General features: G+C 51.2%; 1 protein-coding gene across 1 annotated transcript in view; it reads left to right on the forward strand.

Annotated features, from left to right (window-relative positions):
• LOC103644546 (uncharacterized) overlaps positions 1 to 11,164 on the forward strand; it is a 33,257-nt gene extending 22,093 nt beyond the window's left edge. Inside the window, exon 14 of the mRNA XM_008667734.3 lies at positions 11,081 to 11,164. Within this exon, the coding sequence (XP_008665956.3) occupies positions 11,081 to 11,164 (84 nt within the window). The remainder of the gene's footprint in view (positions 1 to 11,080) is intronic.
• Positions 11,165 to 17,900: the final 6,736 nt, after the last annotated feature.

The raw sequence follows: 17,900 nt of genomic DNA on the forward strand, positions 1-17,900 counted from the left end.
ATTTTTTGGAGCGGAATGGTTCCGGATCTGAGGAGAATATTCTCTAATTGGAGCCATTCCGTTCTAGTTACTTTGTAACCAAACAACAACAAAACTGGAACAGAACGGTTCCGTTCTACCTGGCTCTTCAACCAAACACTACCTAAGAAAACCGCCAGTGGCGGTTTTCTTAAGGAACCGCATGTAGAAATACTATTTCTAGTGGCGGTTTTCTTAAAAAACCGTCACTAAAAATAGCACAGTCGGTGGATAACTGGATCCGTCTGTAAAAATATATCGTCCCGCAGACGTTGAGCCTTTTTCTACTAGTGTTGGGATCATGATTCCTTGGTTGCATCGGTGAGGGCACAGGTGGATTAGTGACCACTGACCAGTCACTAACGTCACGGAAAGCATTGCAAACTGTTCGAACCAGAATTGAGCGGCGGACAGTCCGGCCCTGAGGCCGGACGGTCCGCGGTCCGGACGGTCCGCGCCTGTGGGCCGGACGGTCCGCGCGTGCGCAGAACAGATTAGGGTTCCGAGTTTTGTGCTACGGTTGTTAGCTATATTCGCGGGATTAGCTCGGAATCAGTTGTGTAAAGGGTCCAGCCCTCCTCCTCTATAAATAGAGAGGTCTACGGTCGATTTGTAATCATCAACAATCGAATCAATACAACTTTTATTCGCATTTTATCCTAGGAGTAGTTCTAGTCTAGTTTAGGTTTAGCCTCTCAATCCCCAAATTCTTCGCCTCTCTTCGACTCTACGCCGATTGGAGGAGTCTAGGTCGGCCGGCCCGAGCCTAGACAACCCCTAGGATCTCTCCTCCCCGACGGGGTCCCTCCCGGGAGCGAGATCCAGGCGCCGTCGGCGATCTTCCGCCGCCCCTGCGCACGCGCGGACCGTCCGGCCGTCAGGCAGGGAACTCGGGCTCCTGCACCAGGCCGCGGACCGTCCGGCCCTGTGCCGCGGACAGTCCGCCCTTGCGCAGAGAGCACCACCGCGCCTCGCACCAGGCCGCGGACCGTCCGGCCCCTGCGTGCGGACCGTCCGCCCCTGTGCAGAGGGCACCGCCACGGTTCTTGTTGAGTGTTTGGCGCTCCGAAAAGGCGTCAACATACTTTTGGCGACTCCGCTGGGGACGACATATCTAAGCTCATCAAATCGGCCCTCAATGGCCGGTTCAAGGGATAGCTCTGATATTTCTCCAAGCAACATCATAGAGCCGACTTGGGAAACCTTGCCGGCTGACGAGCAGCTTCAGTTCGAGGAGCACAAGGAGCGGATGATCCAGGAGGCGAAAGCAAAGTTCCTGGCCAACTTCAAAGTGGACAGGAACAACAAGGTCGTCCGACATCGGGCGACGGATCCGGCTTCGCTCCAACCCACGCCAGATATCCCCAATGTAAGTAATACCAACGAGCTACAATCTCTTAGAAATTATGTAGAAGAGCAGCGTGAACAAATGCAGAGCATCATAGGGGGTATGCAAAGCGATGTTAAGAGACTAGTACGTGCATTCGATAAGTCTAACATCGCAAATTTTCCTTCACACGAGGTTGGGTTAGGAGATAACGCGTGTAACACATCGGCTACAGGTTGTCACGACCAGTCACAACCCCTTTATGGGATGCCGATGGACACATACCCTAAGCAACCGCAAATCGGCAGCAAACCAGCCGATCTGCACATGCCCGGACCGTCCGCACGTGAGCGCGGACCGTCCGGGCCAGCAACAGTCGGGCCTATTTTTAATGAGTTACCCAGATATACGCCCGAGCCACCACACACGGTACAGAACTCAAACTACCCAGTCGGACGGCCCGCATACAACGACGGACGGTCCGCATATAACCACGGACGGTCCGGGTACGTATCCGGACAGTCCGCGCATGAGTATTTTGAGGAGGATTATTACATGAATCCTCGCCCGTCCCAGCAACACTTCCCATCACACTATGCGATGCACCAGCCCATTAATTCAGGATCCAAAGCCCAGGAAAGCTTTCCGGTCCCACCTAGAAGGCCGGAAAGAAACGATCAAACTTATGACCCATATAGGGCAAATGAAAATGCACCACGTAACTCAAACCAATGGGGGGAAAGACAACATGCTAATATCCAGCCAACCCCACCTATGTTTGACCAGAGAGCCGGTGGTCTTGCACCGGCTGCCATTGATATAGTAAGGGAAGAAATAGCCGGGGCGTTCCGAGATAAGCTCGGAGTAAGCATGGTCCCTGGGGGGCAATCATATCGGAAACCTTATGACAGCCGATTTGATCATCACCCATACCCACAGGGAACTAGAATACCCGAATTCGCAAAATTTTCGGGTGACCAAGGGAAAAACACGCGTGAACATATAGGCCAGTTCTTAGCACAATTGGGAGAATTGGCCGACACAGAGGCATTTCGCGTGCGCTTATTTTCGTTATCTTTAACAGGAACCGCGTTTGCATGGTATGCCACTTTACCTCCTAATTCCATTTCATCATGGGGGGATCTAGAACAAAAATTTCATGATCATTTTTTCTCCGGTGACTATGAGTTGGATTTGGTAGATTTAGTGTCATTGCGACAGACAAAAGATGAATCGGTTAATGATTACATCCGGAGATTCCAAGATACAAGAAACCGATGCTTTCAAATTCATTTAGCAGAAAAACAGTTAGTAGGATTAGCCTTTAATGGTCTACGATATTATTTAAAAGAAAGATTAGAAGGCATCCAATTCTTTACACTAGCACAATTACACCAGAGAGCTTTGGCTTGTGAAAGCCGAAGCAAAGAAACTGCTAAAACAATTCGTCACAACGTACATGTAGTAGAATGCGACCAAAGTAGCTCAGAAGACGAATCAGCAGAGGTGTATGCTGCTGAAATGGTTTGGCCAAAGCAGGCCAAATCTTCGGCTTGTGCCTCCTTACAGCCGGTTCAAAAGAAACGGCAAGAGGAGGTTAAGTTTACATTTAATGTTGGTAAGTGTGATAGAATATTTGATGAATTACTCAAAAATGGCAACATTAAAATAAATCACACTGTTCCATCCGCCGACGAGCTAAAACGTCGTGCATATTGCAAGTGGCATAACTCACTTTCTCATGCCACTAATGATTGTAATGTATTCCGTCGACAGATTCAATCGGCCATTAACGAAGGACGATTGAAATTTCAGGAAATGCAGGTGGACACGGAGCCCTTTCCAATGAACATGATCGACTTTGAGGGCAAGAAAGTCCTGACTCGGCCAAACACAGCCGATGAAGGCAAAGGCAAAGAAATAGTCATCGGCGATGCAAGAAAGGCCGGTGAGAATCATAAGACTTCTTGCAGAAAAGTGGTAGCCGAGAAGACTCCTGATGGAGGGGAGACCTTGAAGGTGACCATCACAGCCTCTGGCACTGGGGGGCAAACACAGACAGGGAGACAGGCGCAAGAACCCATTCTGCGCATCGCGGACGGTCCGCCATCCAGACGCGGACTGTCCGACGCTTCTCCGGACGGTCCGGCGAACTCCAGCGGACGGTCCGGCCGTGCTCAGGACCCGCAGCAAACACGTACCTTCAAACCACGACGACCCGAGATAGGTACATGGAAAACAAATACATTTAAAGCAGCTGGTCGGCTGATCAAGCCTGGCCCGACTTTCGATCAATTGTTGTCTAAATACGTGAAAAAGAAGGCCGGCCCCAGTGACCGGCCACCAAAGCGATCCCGCTCACCCGTTCATGAGCAACGTCAGGTCAGGCCGATTGGACCATCTCACCAATCGGAAGAAATGAAAGGTCCTATTGTACAATTAAGACCTAACATACCGACATGGACCCCTCCACCTCCTTATACATCTATGCCATATCCATACACATACTTACCTCCACCATATGTCCCAAATCAAATGTGGGGCATGCCACCATATCCATTTGGGATGCCACAGTACCCCACCTGGGGGGCACCCCAAACATCCGTTTTTGATAGGTTGGCACCGCCAGTGCAAGACCGATTGAGCGCTGCTGAATCTGGTCACCAGGCACAGGCCCAACAAGATTGCCGGACTACTCGACCTCCTAGGCCGACCAATCCGGCAGGGGGGCATATGCCTGTAGCAACTCAAAGAACAACAAAAAAGGACATCATCAAAATAGGCACTGCAGATGTTGTCATACAGGGAGACAATAAAGGGCCGATGATTTTCGGCGAATCGGCCAACACAACAGAAAAGGATACAGCTACCATCAAAACAGCTGATCCAAAATACTCCATGCCTCGATGGTGCCCAGCGGGATTGACACGATCCCAAAAGAGAAAATTACAGCGCCTAAGAGCAAAGGAGAGCCAGGAGAAGGAGGCGGAAAAGACATTTAATGACACACATCCACTATACCCGCCACCACAAAAGAAATGGAGACCGAAGGCCGTTGAGAAAAAACAAACGGCCACAAAAATAGAAAGTCAATCTGCACCAGGCGCGGACCGTCCGGCCTCTGCGCGCGGACCGTCCGCCGTTCACCAGGAAGTCTCTGGACAACCTGCACCAAGCGCGGACCGTCCGGCCCCCACACGCGGACCGTCCGCCGTTCACCAGGAAGCCTCCAACGACACGACAACATCAATGGAAGAGGACGACCTGCTGGGAGAAGACCTGGTCGACTACGAGGCTTCTCCAGAACGCCCAGGTATGGATGTAAATATTATTACATTTTCTGCCGATTGTACTATCATCGGCGACGATGAACTTGTTGTTGCCCAGTTTGATTTTGGTCCTAAAGAAGCCGCCTTTACTAAACCAAAGGAATCGGTAAATCATTTAAAGCCGCTCTTCGTGCGCGGTCACATTGATGGGATACCGATTGCTAAGATGTTGGTAGATGGAGGGGCGGCTGTAAATCTAATGCCTTATTCATTATACAGAAAATTAGGTAAACAAGATGACGAACTTGTCAAGACCAACATGACCCTCAGCGGTGTTGGGACTGATAGTTCGATCAAAGCCAGGGGAGTCACGTCCGTTGAATTAACCATCGGGACTAAGACCCTTGCTGCTGCATTCTTCGTCGCTGATGTAGAAGGAAATTACAGTTTAATCCTAGGCAGAGATTGGATTCACGCCAATCAATGTATACCTTCTACATTACATCAAATGCTGATACAATGGGTAGGCGATGACATAGAACAAGTACATGCTGATGTATCGGCCTGCATCGCTGTGGCCGATGCCCCTGTACTCTGGACTTATGAGACTGCTACATGTCTCACAGGAGTAGACTTTTCTGATTATCAATTCATAAGTATAGATAAGAAAGGTTTCATTCCTGTAATGCTAGAGCCGATGGAGAATCGGCTAAATCCTAAATAAAGTTAAATGATGAATACACACAAAGTTCATGAGTCTTTGGTCACGGACAGTTCGGCCGCCAAGGCCGGATGGTCTGGTCTTTCACAAAAGAGTTCGGACTTTAAGACCGAACATCTACCACAGCGAAAAGACAGTATTACGGATGATCCGGTCCACGAGACCGGAAAGTCCGCCATCACACAAAGATCATCTGATTCCTCTGTGGGGGACATGATAGAGGAATTCAGAGATCTTGATAAACTAGGACAGGGGTTTACATCGGCCGATCCTTTGGAGGAGATTGACATAGGAGATGGTAAAACTCCAAGGCCGACTTTTGTAAACAAGACCCTGGAGACCGATCCTAGAGATGAGATGATCGGTCTATTGAAGGAATATTCAGATTGCTTTGCTTGGAATTATACTGAAATGCCTGGATTAAGCCGAGAGATCGTAGAGCATCGGCTGCCTATTAAATCTGGTTTCAGACCTTTCAAGCAAAGAGCTAGAACATTTCGTCCAGATCTTCTCCCACGCATCAAGGACGAAATCCACCGGCTGCTAGAAGCTGATTTTATCAGACCTTGCAGATACGCAGAATGGGTCTCCAATATTGTGCCGGTGGAGAAGAAGGAGTCAGGTAAACTTAGAGTATGCATTGATTTTCGCAATTTAAATAGAGCAACTCCTAAAGACGAATATCCCATGCCCATAGCCGATACATTAATCAATAATGCATCAGGAAATAGAATTATTAGCTTCCTTGATGGTAATGCCGGATATAATCAAATTTTCATGGCCGAAGAAGATGCGTCTAAAACGGCCTTTATATGTCCAGGCTTCATTGGTTTATTTGAGTGGGTTGTCATGACATTTGGTCTGAAAAATGCTGGTGCTACTTATCAGAGGGCTATGAATTTGATCTTCCATGAATTGTTAGGAAACACTGTGGAAGTTTACATTGATGATATTGTAGTCAAATCGGCTGAGTTTAGTTCTCATATAGCTGATTTGCGCAAAGCCTTTGATAAAATGCGTCAGTATGGTTTGAAAATGAACCCACGTAAATGTGCTTTTGGAGTGTCGGCTGGTAAGTTTTTAGGATTTGTCATACATGAACATGGTATAGAAATAGACCCTGACCGAATCAAGTCTATTCGGAATGTGGGACCTCCGACCTGTAAGGTCGAGGTACAAAGGTTTCTCGGCAAGGTGAATTATTTACGAAGGTTTATTTCTAACCTAGCCGGGAAGATTGATGCGTTCACCCCTATTCTTCGGCTTAAGAATGATGCCGAATTCGCTTGGGGGGCAGAACAACAAGAAGCATTTGATCTCATCAAAAAATACTTATCTTCGGCTCCCGTATTAAAAGCACCACGAGCAGGAGTACCATTCCGATTATACATTGCAGCTGAGGATAAGGTCATTGGGGCTGTTCTGACACAAGAAACCGAGGGGAAGGAGCATGTGGTGACATATCTAAGCCGAAGGTTGGTGGATGCTGAAACAAGATACACTTTTATTGAAAAGTTATGCTTATGCTTGTTTTTTGCATGCACCAAATGTAGATGCTATTTATTGTCTAGTCATTGCACTGTTTCTGGTCAAGCCGATGTGATCAAATACATGTTGCATAACCCAATTATGAGTGGTAGAATTGGTAAGTGGGCCTATGCACTCATAGAATATGACTTGGCCTATGAACCATTGAAATCTATGAAGGGCCAAGTCATAGCAGATTTCATTGTAGAACATCAGGTTAATGATATTCATGAACTAGACATGTCATACCTCACTATTACTCCTTGGACTTTATATTTTGATGGATCGGTTTGCAATGAAGGGCAAGGAATTGGCATTGTGCTTGTTTCACCAAGTAATGTCTCCTTTGACTTCTCTAGCCGATTGAAAACGTATTGCACTAATAATCAAGCTGAATATGAGGCCCTCCTATTCGGTTTAGAACTGTTAAATGGTATGGGAGTAAAACATGTGAAGGTATTTGGTGATTCTCAGCTGGTTGTCCAACAAGTGTTAGAAGAATATCAATGTCTTGATGGTACTCTAAATAGTTATCTTGAGAAATGTTGGAGCATAATCCATTCTTTTGATGAATTCAGTATTCAGCATATCTCTAGAGTTGAGAATCATAGAGCTAACAACTTGGCACAAGATGCATCGGGTTATCGGATAAAGAGAGGGAAATTTCACAAAACTAAAAATCTGATAAGCAGTGCAGAGCCAAAATCCCAGGTCGCGGACCGTCCGTGTGTTGACGCCGGACCGTCCGAGGTTACCAGAAAGGTTCTCTTAATCGATTCGGCTGACAATGAAGCCGATACAAGTGATTGGAGGATACCTATACTTAATTATTTGCAAAATCCCAATATCAGGACAGATAAGAACATTCGGCGAACAGCTTTCAAGTATGTTTTGATGAGTGATGAACTTTACCGCCGAACGGTTAATGATATCCTGCTTAAGTGCTTGGGCCCAGATGATGCTATATTAGCCATGGCCGAAGTACATGAAGGAATTTGTGGTACCCATCAATCAGCCCCAAAGATGAAGTGGTTGTTGCGAAGGTCTGGTTTTTATTGGCCTAGTATGACAGCTGATTGTTTCAAGTACTACAAGGGGTGCCAAGTGTGTCAAAAATTCGGCGACCTACAGTTGGTCCCTGCAGCCGAATTACATCCTATCATCAAGCCTTGGCCATTCAGAGGATGGGGATTAGACTTTATTGGAGAAATTCATCCTTCATCATCAAAGGGGCATCGGTTTGTGTTAGTTGCCACTGACTATTTCACCAAATGGACTGAAGCCGTTGCTCTAAAGAACATGACGCACAAGGAGGTAATTGAGTTCATAACTGAGCATATTATTCATAGATTCGGCATTCCCCAGACCTTGACTACAGATCAAGGTACTTCTTTTATGTCAAAGGAGGTACGTGAATTTGCTGAATTATACAGAATTAAGCTGCTTAATTCGTCTCCATATTATGCTCAGGCCAATGGACAGGCCGAGTCTAGTAATAGGACGTTGATTAATTTGATAAAGAAAAAGGTATCTGATAATCCTAGACATTGGCATAAGATTTTGTCTGAAGCTTTATGGGCTCATAGAATATCTAAGCATAGTGCTACTAAAGTATCTCCTTTTGAGCTTGTCTATGGGCAGGAAGCAGTGTTACCTGTGGAAATAAGTTTGAATGCTGTCAGGTTTGCCAGACAAAATGATCTAACTGCTACTGATTATTATAATTCAATGATGGATAATATTGATGAGGTGACCGACAAGAGGATGATAGCTTTGGGAGCAATAGAAAAGGACAAGATCATGGTAGCCAGGGCCTACAACAAGAAGGTCAAAGCAAAATCATTCCAAGTAGGAGACTTGGTGTGGAAGACCATTCTACCTCTGAGGAATAAAGACCGAAAGTTCGGGAAATGGTCGCCAAACTGGGAGGGTCCTTATAAAGTGAAACAGGTGATGTCTGGTAACGCTTATTTACTACAAACATTACAAGGCAAGGATTTACCTAAGGCTTTGAATGGACGTTTCCTCAAACAGTACCATCCTAGTATGTGGCAAGATGCCTAAGGAAACCGATGTAATCACATCGAGTTAGTTGCTTTTGGTTCGCCCAGCTCCACCAAAAGGCAGGGGGCATATGTTCGAACCAGAATTGAGCGGCGGACTGTCCGGCCCTGAGGCCGGACGGTCCACGGTCCGGACGGTCCGCGCCTGTGGGCCGGACGGTCCGCGCGTGCGCAGAACAGATTAGGGTTCCGAGTTTTGTGCTACGGTTGTTAGCTATATTCGCGGGATTAGCTCGGAATCAGTTGTGTAAAGGGTCCAGCCCTCCTCCTCTATAAATAGAGAGGTCTACGGCCGATTTGTAATCATCAACAATCGAATCAATACAACTTTTATTCGCATTTTATCCTAGGAGTAGTTCTAGTCTAGTTTAGGTTTAGCCTCTCAATCCCCAAATTCTTCGCCTCTCTTCGACTCTACGCCGATTGGAGGAGTCTAGGTCGGCCGGCCCGAGCCTAGACAACCACTAGGATCTCTCCTCCCCGACGGGGTCCCTCCCGGGAGCGAGATCCAGGCGCCGTCGGCGATCTTCCGCCGCCCCTGCGCACGCGCGGACCGTCCGGCCCTAGGGCGCGGACCGTCCGGCCGTCAGGCAGGGAACTCGGGCTCCTGCACCAGGCCGCGGACCGTCCGGCCCTGTGCCGCGGACAGTCCGCCCTTGCGCAGAGAGCACCACCGCGCCTCGCACCAGGCCGCGGACCGTCCGGCCCCTGCGCGCGGACCGTCCGTCCCTGTGCAGAGGGCACCGCCACGGTTCTTGTTGAGTGTTTGGCGCTCCGAAAAGACGTCAACACAAACGATGTGAGCATTTAGATGTCACAGCAACCCAACCTACTAGCGCATTTTGCAATTATTCGCCATTATCATATATAGTCCCCGTACGTACGTCATCATGCAAACAAGAAAAATATACAATTAGCTAGGCAGGTGAAAACGCCGCCCTTTTCTTCTTTTCAGTTCAATCCCCGTTTATGCTTTATATAGAATTTATGTGAGATCATCTATATTCTATAGTATGCATTCTACTCGAAAAATCGGCTAAGTAGGTTATACATTCTTTCTTTCTTTTTTTTTTTGCTCTTCCACACAACTAATTGCATTTTTGTTTAGGCTCTTCTCACCCACCAAAACATACATAACCCAGATGATAGCCTAACGTACTAAAACACTGATCAAAAAGCTAGGTAATATAGGACACAGGCTGTGGATATTATGATCTAATTCTGAACCTTTCTAAACAACCTGAGTAGCTCCTCCATTTCTTGCAGCAAGCTCATATGGTTCCTGAATCAACATAGCTGTGGAGTTTTCACTTCAGGGTTTGTTTGTTTTGCTCTCAATCCATATGAATTGAGTGGGATTGAGTTGGTTTAAACCCTAAACAAGTCAAAAATCTTTCATAATTTTTTCAATCTAGCTCATTTAATCCACATGATATATAAATAACCGAACAAGCTCTCAGTTAATTCCAAGAGAATTTTGTGTCCACTTCGATACTAAACAGGCCCTCAACTTGCACCACTGCATCGTGTCATTGTCAGATCAGCCGTAAACCAATTTCTCCACAGACCAAGCATCGTTAACAATATTATTAGAATCTGTTGCCGTGCGTCACTGCTTTGGTGTTCACTATTAGATCCAAGACCAACTCCACTGAGGCAGAGTCAGGCACTCACGCCGCCCATGCCAATGCCACAAGCAACCAGTTATATGATGTGCTGATGATTGTGACTGAAGGGGGTACTAAAAGAGACACGTTTACTTTCCTTTTTGCAAAGAACAAAGTCGCCGCTTAAACTTTCGCTTTGGTGTAGATAAGACCCACATGTTGTGGCTAGGTAGGAGTAGGACGCTTTATTGCACTCATGGATGCAATCAGCCCCGTGAGATGGGACCGCAAGTCAGCCTTATGAGATGGTTTTTGCAAAGAACCAAGCTGCAGTGATGCGAATGTGATGATGTCCCGCTTCAATTGCTTTGTTACCTTCAGAATGGATAGTGATACTTTAGCCTGAATATTTATCTGAAAGCTTTGGGAGCAGCCACCAAACGATAGCAACCCAACTACAGCTTAAAGATTGGACGCTAACCGATGGGATTGTTAAGGATTTGCTTATTGACGGTAACCAGCATCTGTAAATGTTGCCCGTGTGTCAGCTCCAGCCTCCAGGCATGCGCCAGTTTCGCCAGCAGTACACAGTGAGACTCAAGAGGATGTGGGCCGTCGGGTGCGCCGACTGAATTCTCGTGTAATGGACAGTGACGGGGTGAATTAGGCCCAGTTTGTTTTGGTATATAATCTGATCAGATTATATAATCCAGTACAAATAAATCAACGGTCAAACAAACATCTAAATTATAGGTCTAGATTATATAATTTAAAGTCTAGATTATGTTAATCTCATAATCTTATTAAGAGTAGCTTATTTTAGATTATTTTTGACAAAAGATCCACTATTTACGATTATGTATCTAAAAATTACAAAATCTGACACCATTTCCTTTCTATTCTATTAAACGCACATCTCACCTCCACCCACCGCCGCCTGCATACACGCCAATCCCGTCGCCACCTGCACACACGCCAATCCCGTCGGTCGCGGACTAAACTACCCCTGTGCTGGTGGACACAACGTCGCCAACGCGACCCTCAGCATGGTGAGCGCTAGGCGCGGCCTAGGCTCGATGTTTGCCAGGTGAGGCCTCTGCTCGAGATCAAATTGCAAATACATTGTTTGCTAGGAAAATGTAATTTTATTTATAGATACTTTCTTCTGGAGAAATAAGGTGTATGAGTTAGCACAATTTTAATTTTCGTACCTTCTCAAAATTTGTATGAATCGATAGAATGACATTACTGCACAAAATATCGAATAAACAAACAAGGGCATTGTCATCTTTGTGAATAATTTGTATTTATATAATCTATACTACCAAACAACTACATAAAGATTATAATCTAGATTATATAATCTATAAATTGAAACAAACATGCCCTTAGTTGGGCTTGGGTTTGTAAGCCTTGTAAGGGAGTACTTAATGGAAGTATAGGTGGTAGGAAGGGGTACGATGAGAAACATTATACTACTACTAACTTTCTTCCTACTCTTCTTCTTCGATCTTACACTCCCTCTCCTTTCTTCATGTGCTATCCATCATCATATCCATACCTAGGGTTGTTGACATTTGGTATGAGATACGACTATCATGGCCTCGCTCGCCTTTACTACACGTGTCGAGCTAAGCACACCGGTGCCATGGAACCCAATTTGAAGATGGTGATTGAGGAGCAATCCAAAATTTTGCGTGTGATCTACGATCGGCTCTCGGCGCAAGACACGCATTAGGCGTCGCTGGAGTTCGATGTCGCCTGCCAGGCGGCATCGATTCAGGCTTTGGAGACGTTGGTGGTTGGGATTCCCCTTCCTTTGTTATGAGTGGAGATCGATACCCAGATGGTCGCAACCTTCGAGCGCTAGGAGGCCGTGGAGGCCATGGCGGCAAAACGCATCGGCGCGCTCGAAGCCTCGAATCGACTATTGCGGCCTTCGAGTCATGGTGTTCGCACGCGAGGCGACGAAGGAAGACATCAAGGCTTCCGTCGACCGCCTACGTGGGGTTCTCGACCGATTCTCCAGATTCAGTATTCATGTGGCTCCTCCTCCCTTCGACCACGATGCGGGCATCCTTGGTCATTTTCCACCAGCCACGGAGCGCCCTCCTGCTATCGTATTTCCGGTTGATGGACCTGACGGGAACCGCATGGAATTCAAATGTCGGGAGCATGGCTTTGGGCATGTTTTTGCTCAAACCCATCTCACGCCTAACGGTATGATCGATTTCATGTTTCCTTTGCCATTCCATTTGATCCACCTCTCGAGAGTTTTGATAGTTGTTCCTATGGGTCGTAGTTTAGTTCTTACTTGGGTAAACTGTCGCACGTTGATTTTCATTCCTTCGACGGAGAAAATATCAAGCTTTGGCAAAGTCCTTGTGAGGACTAATTTGCTATGTATGTGGTGCATCCTCTATGTATTTTTCGGGGTTGCCGCTCGTTGGTTGCAATCGGTGGAGCCTAAGCTAGCTACTATGTCTTGGGCAGACTTTGGCACTCTGATTCATGACCGTTTTGGGAAGGATCAACATGTTAGTCTCGTGCGTCAATTGTTTCATATTAAGCAACAAGGGTATGTGGGGGAATATGTTGATAGTTTTTCCTAGCTAGTCGACCAGTTAAATAGCTATCAACAGATGTCCAATCCCTTGTATTATACCATGCATTTCTTAGATGGTCTTCACTTTGGTATTAAATCCATGGTTACGGTTTAGCATCCCAAAGATTTGGATAATTCCTTTGTCCTTGCTCAATTACAAGAGGAGATAGTGGATACCTCGAGGCTGAGGGATTACAAGAAGTTGGAATCATCTGCCTTGGGAAAACATTATTCTCATGGCCCTCTGCCATTACCACTGAAAGTCGCCTAGAGGGGGGTGAATAGGTGGAATCTGAAATTTACAAACTTAAGCACACACTACAAGTCGGGTTAGCGTTAGAAATGAATCCGAGTCCAAAAGTGTCGGGGACCATAATTAGGGGTACCCTCAAGACTCCTAATTCTCAGCTGGTAACCCCCATCAGCATAAAGCTGCAAAGGCCTGATGGGTGCGACTAAGTCAGGGATCAGTCCATTCGAGCGACTCGATCACGCCTCGCCCGAGCCTAGCCTCGGACAAGGGCAGCCGACCCCGGAGGATTTCCGTCTCGCCCGAGGCCCCCCTCCAACGGCGAACATATTTCCGGCTCGCCCGAGGCCTTGCCTTCGCTAAGAAGCAACCCTGACTAAATCGCTGCACCGACCGACCAGGTCACAGGAGCATTTAATGCAAAGGTGGCCTGACACCTTTATCCTGACGCGCGCCCCCCCGCAGAGCCGAAGTGACCGCCGTCACTTCGCCGCTCCACTGACCGGCCTGGCAGAAGGACAGCGCCGCCTGCGCCACTCCGACTGCGGTGCCATTTGACAGAGTGAGGCTGACAGGCAGTCAGGCCCCGCCGGAGGCACCATAGGAAGCTCCGCTTCGCCCGACTCAGGGCTCGGACTCGGGATCAGCCCCGAAAGACGGCGAACTCCGCTCCGCCCGACCCAGGGCTCGGACTCGGGCTAAGTCCCGGAAGACGGCGAACTCCGCTCCGCCCGACCCAGGGCTCGGACTCGGGCTAAGTCCCGGAAGACGGCGAACTCCGCTCCGCCCGACCCAGGGCTCGGACTCGGGCTACGTCCCGGAAGACGGCGAACTCCGCTCCGCCCGACCCAGGGCTCGGACTCGGGCTAAGTCCCAGAAGACGACGAACTCCGCTTCGCCCGACCCCAGGGCTCGGACTCCGCCCTGGCCTCAGCCGACGACCTCCGCCTCGCCCGACCCAGGGGCTCGGACTCGGCCTCGGCCACGGAAGACAGACTCGACCTCGGCTTCGGAGGAGCCTCCGCATCGCCCAACCTAGGGCGCAGGCCAGCCACGTCAACAGGAGGTGCCATCATCACCCTACCCCGAGCTGACTCGGGCCGCAGGGAACCAGACCGGCGTCCCATCTGGCTAGCTCCGCCAGATAGGCAATGATGGCGCCCCGCATGCTCTGTGACGACGGCGGCTCTCAGCCCCCTTACGAAAGCAAGAGGACGTCAGCAAGGACCCAACCGCTCCGACAGCTGTCCCTCCGCCAGGCTCCATCGCTCCTCCGACGGCCACGACATCACACCAGCTGGGTGCCAAAATCTCTCCGGCTGCCACGACGACATGTACTTAGGGCGCTAGCTCTCCCCCGCTAGACACGTAGCACTCTGCTACACCCCCCATTGTACACCTGGATCCTCTCCTTACGCCTATAAAAGGAAGGACCAGGGCCCTCTTAGAGAGGGTTGGCCGCGCGGGGACGAGGACGAGAACAGGCGCTCGCTTGGGGCCGCTCGCTCCCTCTCCCGCGTCGACGCTTGTAACCCCCTACTGCAAGCGCACCCGACCTGGGCGCGGGACGAACACGAAGGCCGCGGGATTCCCACCTCTCTCACGCCGGTCTCCGGCCGCCTCGCTCTCCCCCCTTCGCGCTCGCCCTCGCGCTCGACCCATCTGGGCTGGGGCACGCGGCGACACTCACTCGTCGGCCCAGGGACCCCCCAGTCTCGAAACGCCGACAGTTGGCGCGCCAGGTAGGGGCCTGCTGCGTGTTGACGAACAGCTTCCCGTCAAGCTCCAGATGGGCAGTCTCCAACAACCTCTCCAACCCAGGACGGTGCTCCGTTTCGGGAGTCTTGAGTTCATGTCCTTCGACGGCAGCTACGACATGATACTCCTTCCCCCGCCGCGCGACGACGACAATGGCGGCCGACAGCCCGCCCGCCGGCGGCGGAATCGACGACGTCTTCCCCGCGTGGTGGAAGAACAACCTTCGACCTCGTCCCGCCTTCTTCCCCGTCGACGGAGGGGAAGGCAGGGCAGCCAAGGCCAAGCAGGAGGCAGCGCCTCGTCGGCTGTCGAGCAAGTCGACGGCGCCGGCACCCCAACGGGGGGCGCACCGGGTATCGACTTCGCGCTTGAGACGAAGACGAGCGCCGTCTCCCCGCGACACGCCAATCCCGAGCAAGCGGACGACGCCAGCGCGCTTGCGGAAAGCTTGCTGAACGTCGCCCTCGTACCTGAGGCGACGGTGCAGTCAGTCCCCGACGTGACTTTATCGCCGCTCGTCGACCAAGAGGTACCAACCGATTCCCATCCCACTTCATTTGGATTCAGCCTCAACCCGCCTAGCGACCTCGCTTTGGCGGGCGCTCACGTAGAGGTGAGTCCAAACCCTCTGGGGATTCGCATGCGGTCGCCTTGGGACCGGTTGACGGACGTCTCGACCTACGGGCCCTCTGGGTCCGAGGAAGACGACGACCCCAGCATCTGTTGGGATTTCTCTGGATTTGGCAACCCCAGTGCCATGCGAGACTTCATGACCGCATGTGACTACTGCCTCTCCGACTGTTCCGACGGTAGCCGCAGCCTCGACGACGAGGACTGCGGCCCAAGCCGCGAATGTTTCCACGTCGATCTAGGGGGTCCCTCCGAAGGCAATCATCTCGGCATGCCGGAGGACGGTGATCTCCCTAGGCCGGCGCCCCGCGTCGACATCCCGCGGGAGCTAGCTGTGGTCCCCGTTCAGGCGGGGGGCCATGACCCACAGCTCGAGCAAATCCGCGAGGTGCAGGCCAGGCTCGACGAGGGAGGAGGAGCGCTTGAGCCGATCCGCCGGGACGTCGGGCAGGCATGGGTGGGCCAACCCCCGGCCGGAGAAATACGTCATCTGCCCCAGGGTCTCCAGCACCGCGTCGCTGACGACGTCAGGGTCAGGCCACCACCCGCATCTAGTGGGGTCGGCCAGAACCTGGCTGCAGCAGCGATGCTTCTCCGCGCGATGCCGGAGCCGTCAACCACCGAGGGTCGGCGAATCCAGGGGGAGCTCAAGAATCTCCTAGAAGGCGCCGCGGTCCGACGGGCCGAGAGCTCTGCCTCCCGAAGGCAGGGATACCCCTCGGAACCTCATGTCGCGACTTCCCGATTCATGCGGGAAGCCTCGGTCTACACCGGGCGCACGCGCAACACCGCGCCTGCGGCCCCGGGCCGCCTCGGCAGCGAGCACCATCACCGCGACCGTCGGGCCCACCTCGACGAGAGGGTGCACCGAGGCTACCACCCCAGGCGTGGGGGACGCTACGACAGCGGGGAGGATCGGAGTCCCTCGCCCGAACCGTCCGGTCCGCAGGCCTTCAGCCGGGCCATCCGACGGGCACCGTTCCCGACCCGGTTCCGACCCCCGACTACTATCACAAAGTACTCGGGGGAGACGAGACCGGAACTATGGCTCGCGGACTACCGCCTGGCCTGCCAACTGGGTGGAACGGACGATGACAACCTCATCATCCGTAACCTCCCCCTGTTCCTCTCCGACACCGCTCGCGCCTGGTTGGAGCACCTGCCTCCGGGGCAGATCTCCAACTGGGACGACCTAGTCCAAGCTTTCGCCGGCAATTTCCAGGGCACGTACGTGCGCCCCGGGAATTCCTGGGACCTCCGAAGCTGCCGGCAGCAGCCGGGAGAGTCTCTCCGGGACTACATCCGGCGATTCTCGAAGCAGCGCACCGAGCTGCCCAACATCACCGACTCGGATGTCATCGGCGCGTTCCTCGCCGGCACCACCTGCCGCGACCTAGTGAGCAAGTTGGGTCGCAAGACCCCCACCAGGGCGAGCGAGCTGATGGACATCGCCACCAAGTTCGCCTCCGAAAGGACAAGCAGCCCCAGGGCCGCCCATCGGAAGATGCTCCCGAGGCGTCAACTCAGCGAGGCGCCAAGAAGAAAGGCAAGAAGAAGTCGCAAGCGAAACGCGACGCCGCCGACGCGGATCTTGTTGCCGCCGCCGAGTACAAGAACCCTCGGAAGCCCCCCGGAGGTGCCAACCTTTTCGACAAGATGCTCAAGGAGCCGTGCCCCTATCACTAGGGGCCCGTCAAGCACACCCTTGAGGAGTGCGTCATGCTTCGGCGCCACTTCCACAGGGTCGGGCCACCCACGGAGGGTGGCAAGGCCCGCGACGATGACAAGAAGGAAGATCACCAAGCAGGAGAGTTCCCCGAGGTCCGTGACTGCTTCATGATCTACGGTGGGCAAGCGGCGAATGCCTCGGCTCGGCACCGCAAGCAAGAGCGCCGGGAGGTCTGCTCAGTGAAGGTGGCGGCGCCAGTCTACCTAGACTGGTCCGACAAGCCCATCACCTTCGACCAAGCCGACCACCCCGACCACGTGCCGAGCCCGGGGAAATACCCGCTCGTCGTCGACCCCGTCATTGGCGACGTCAGGCTCACCAAGGTCCTTATGGACGGAGGCGGCAGCCTCAACATCATCTACGCCGAGACCCTCAGGCTCCTGCGTGTTGACCTGT

Source organism: Zea mays, chromosome 1 (genome assembly GCF_902167145.1).
Source record: "Zea mays cultivar B73 chromosome 1, Zm-B73-REFERENCE-NAM-5.0, whole genome shotgun sequence".
Taxonomy (NCBI): domain Eukaryota; kingdom Viridiplantae; phylum Streptophyta; class Magnoliopsida; order Poales; family Poaceae; genus Zea; species Zea mays.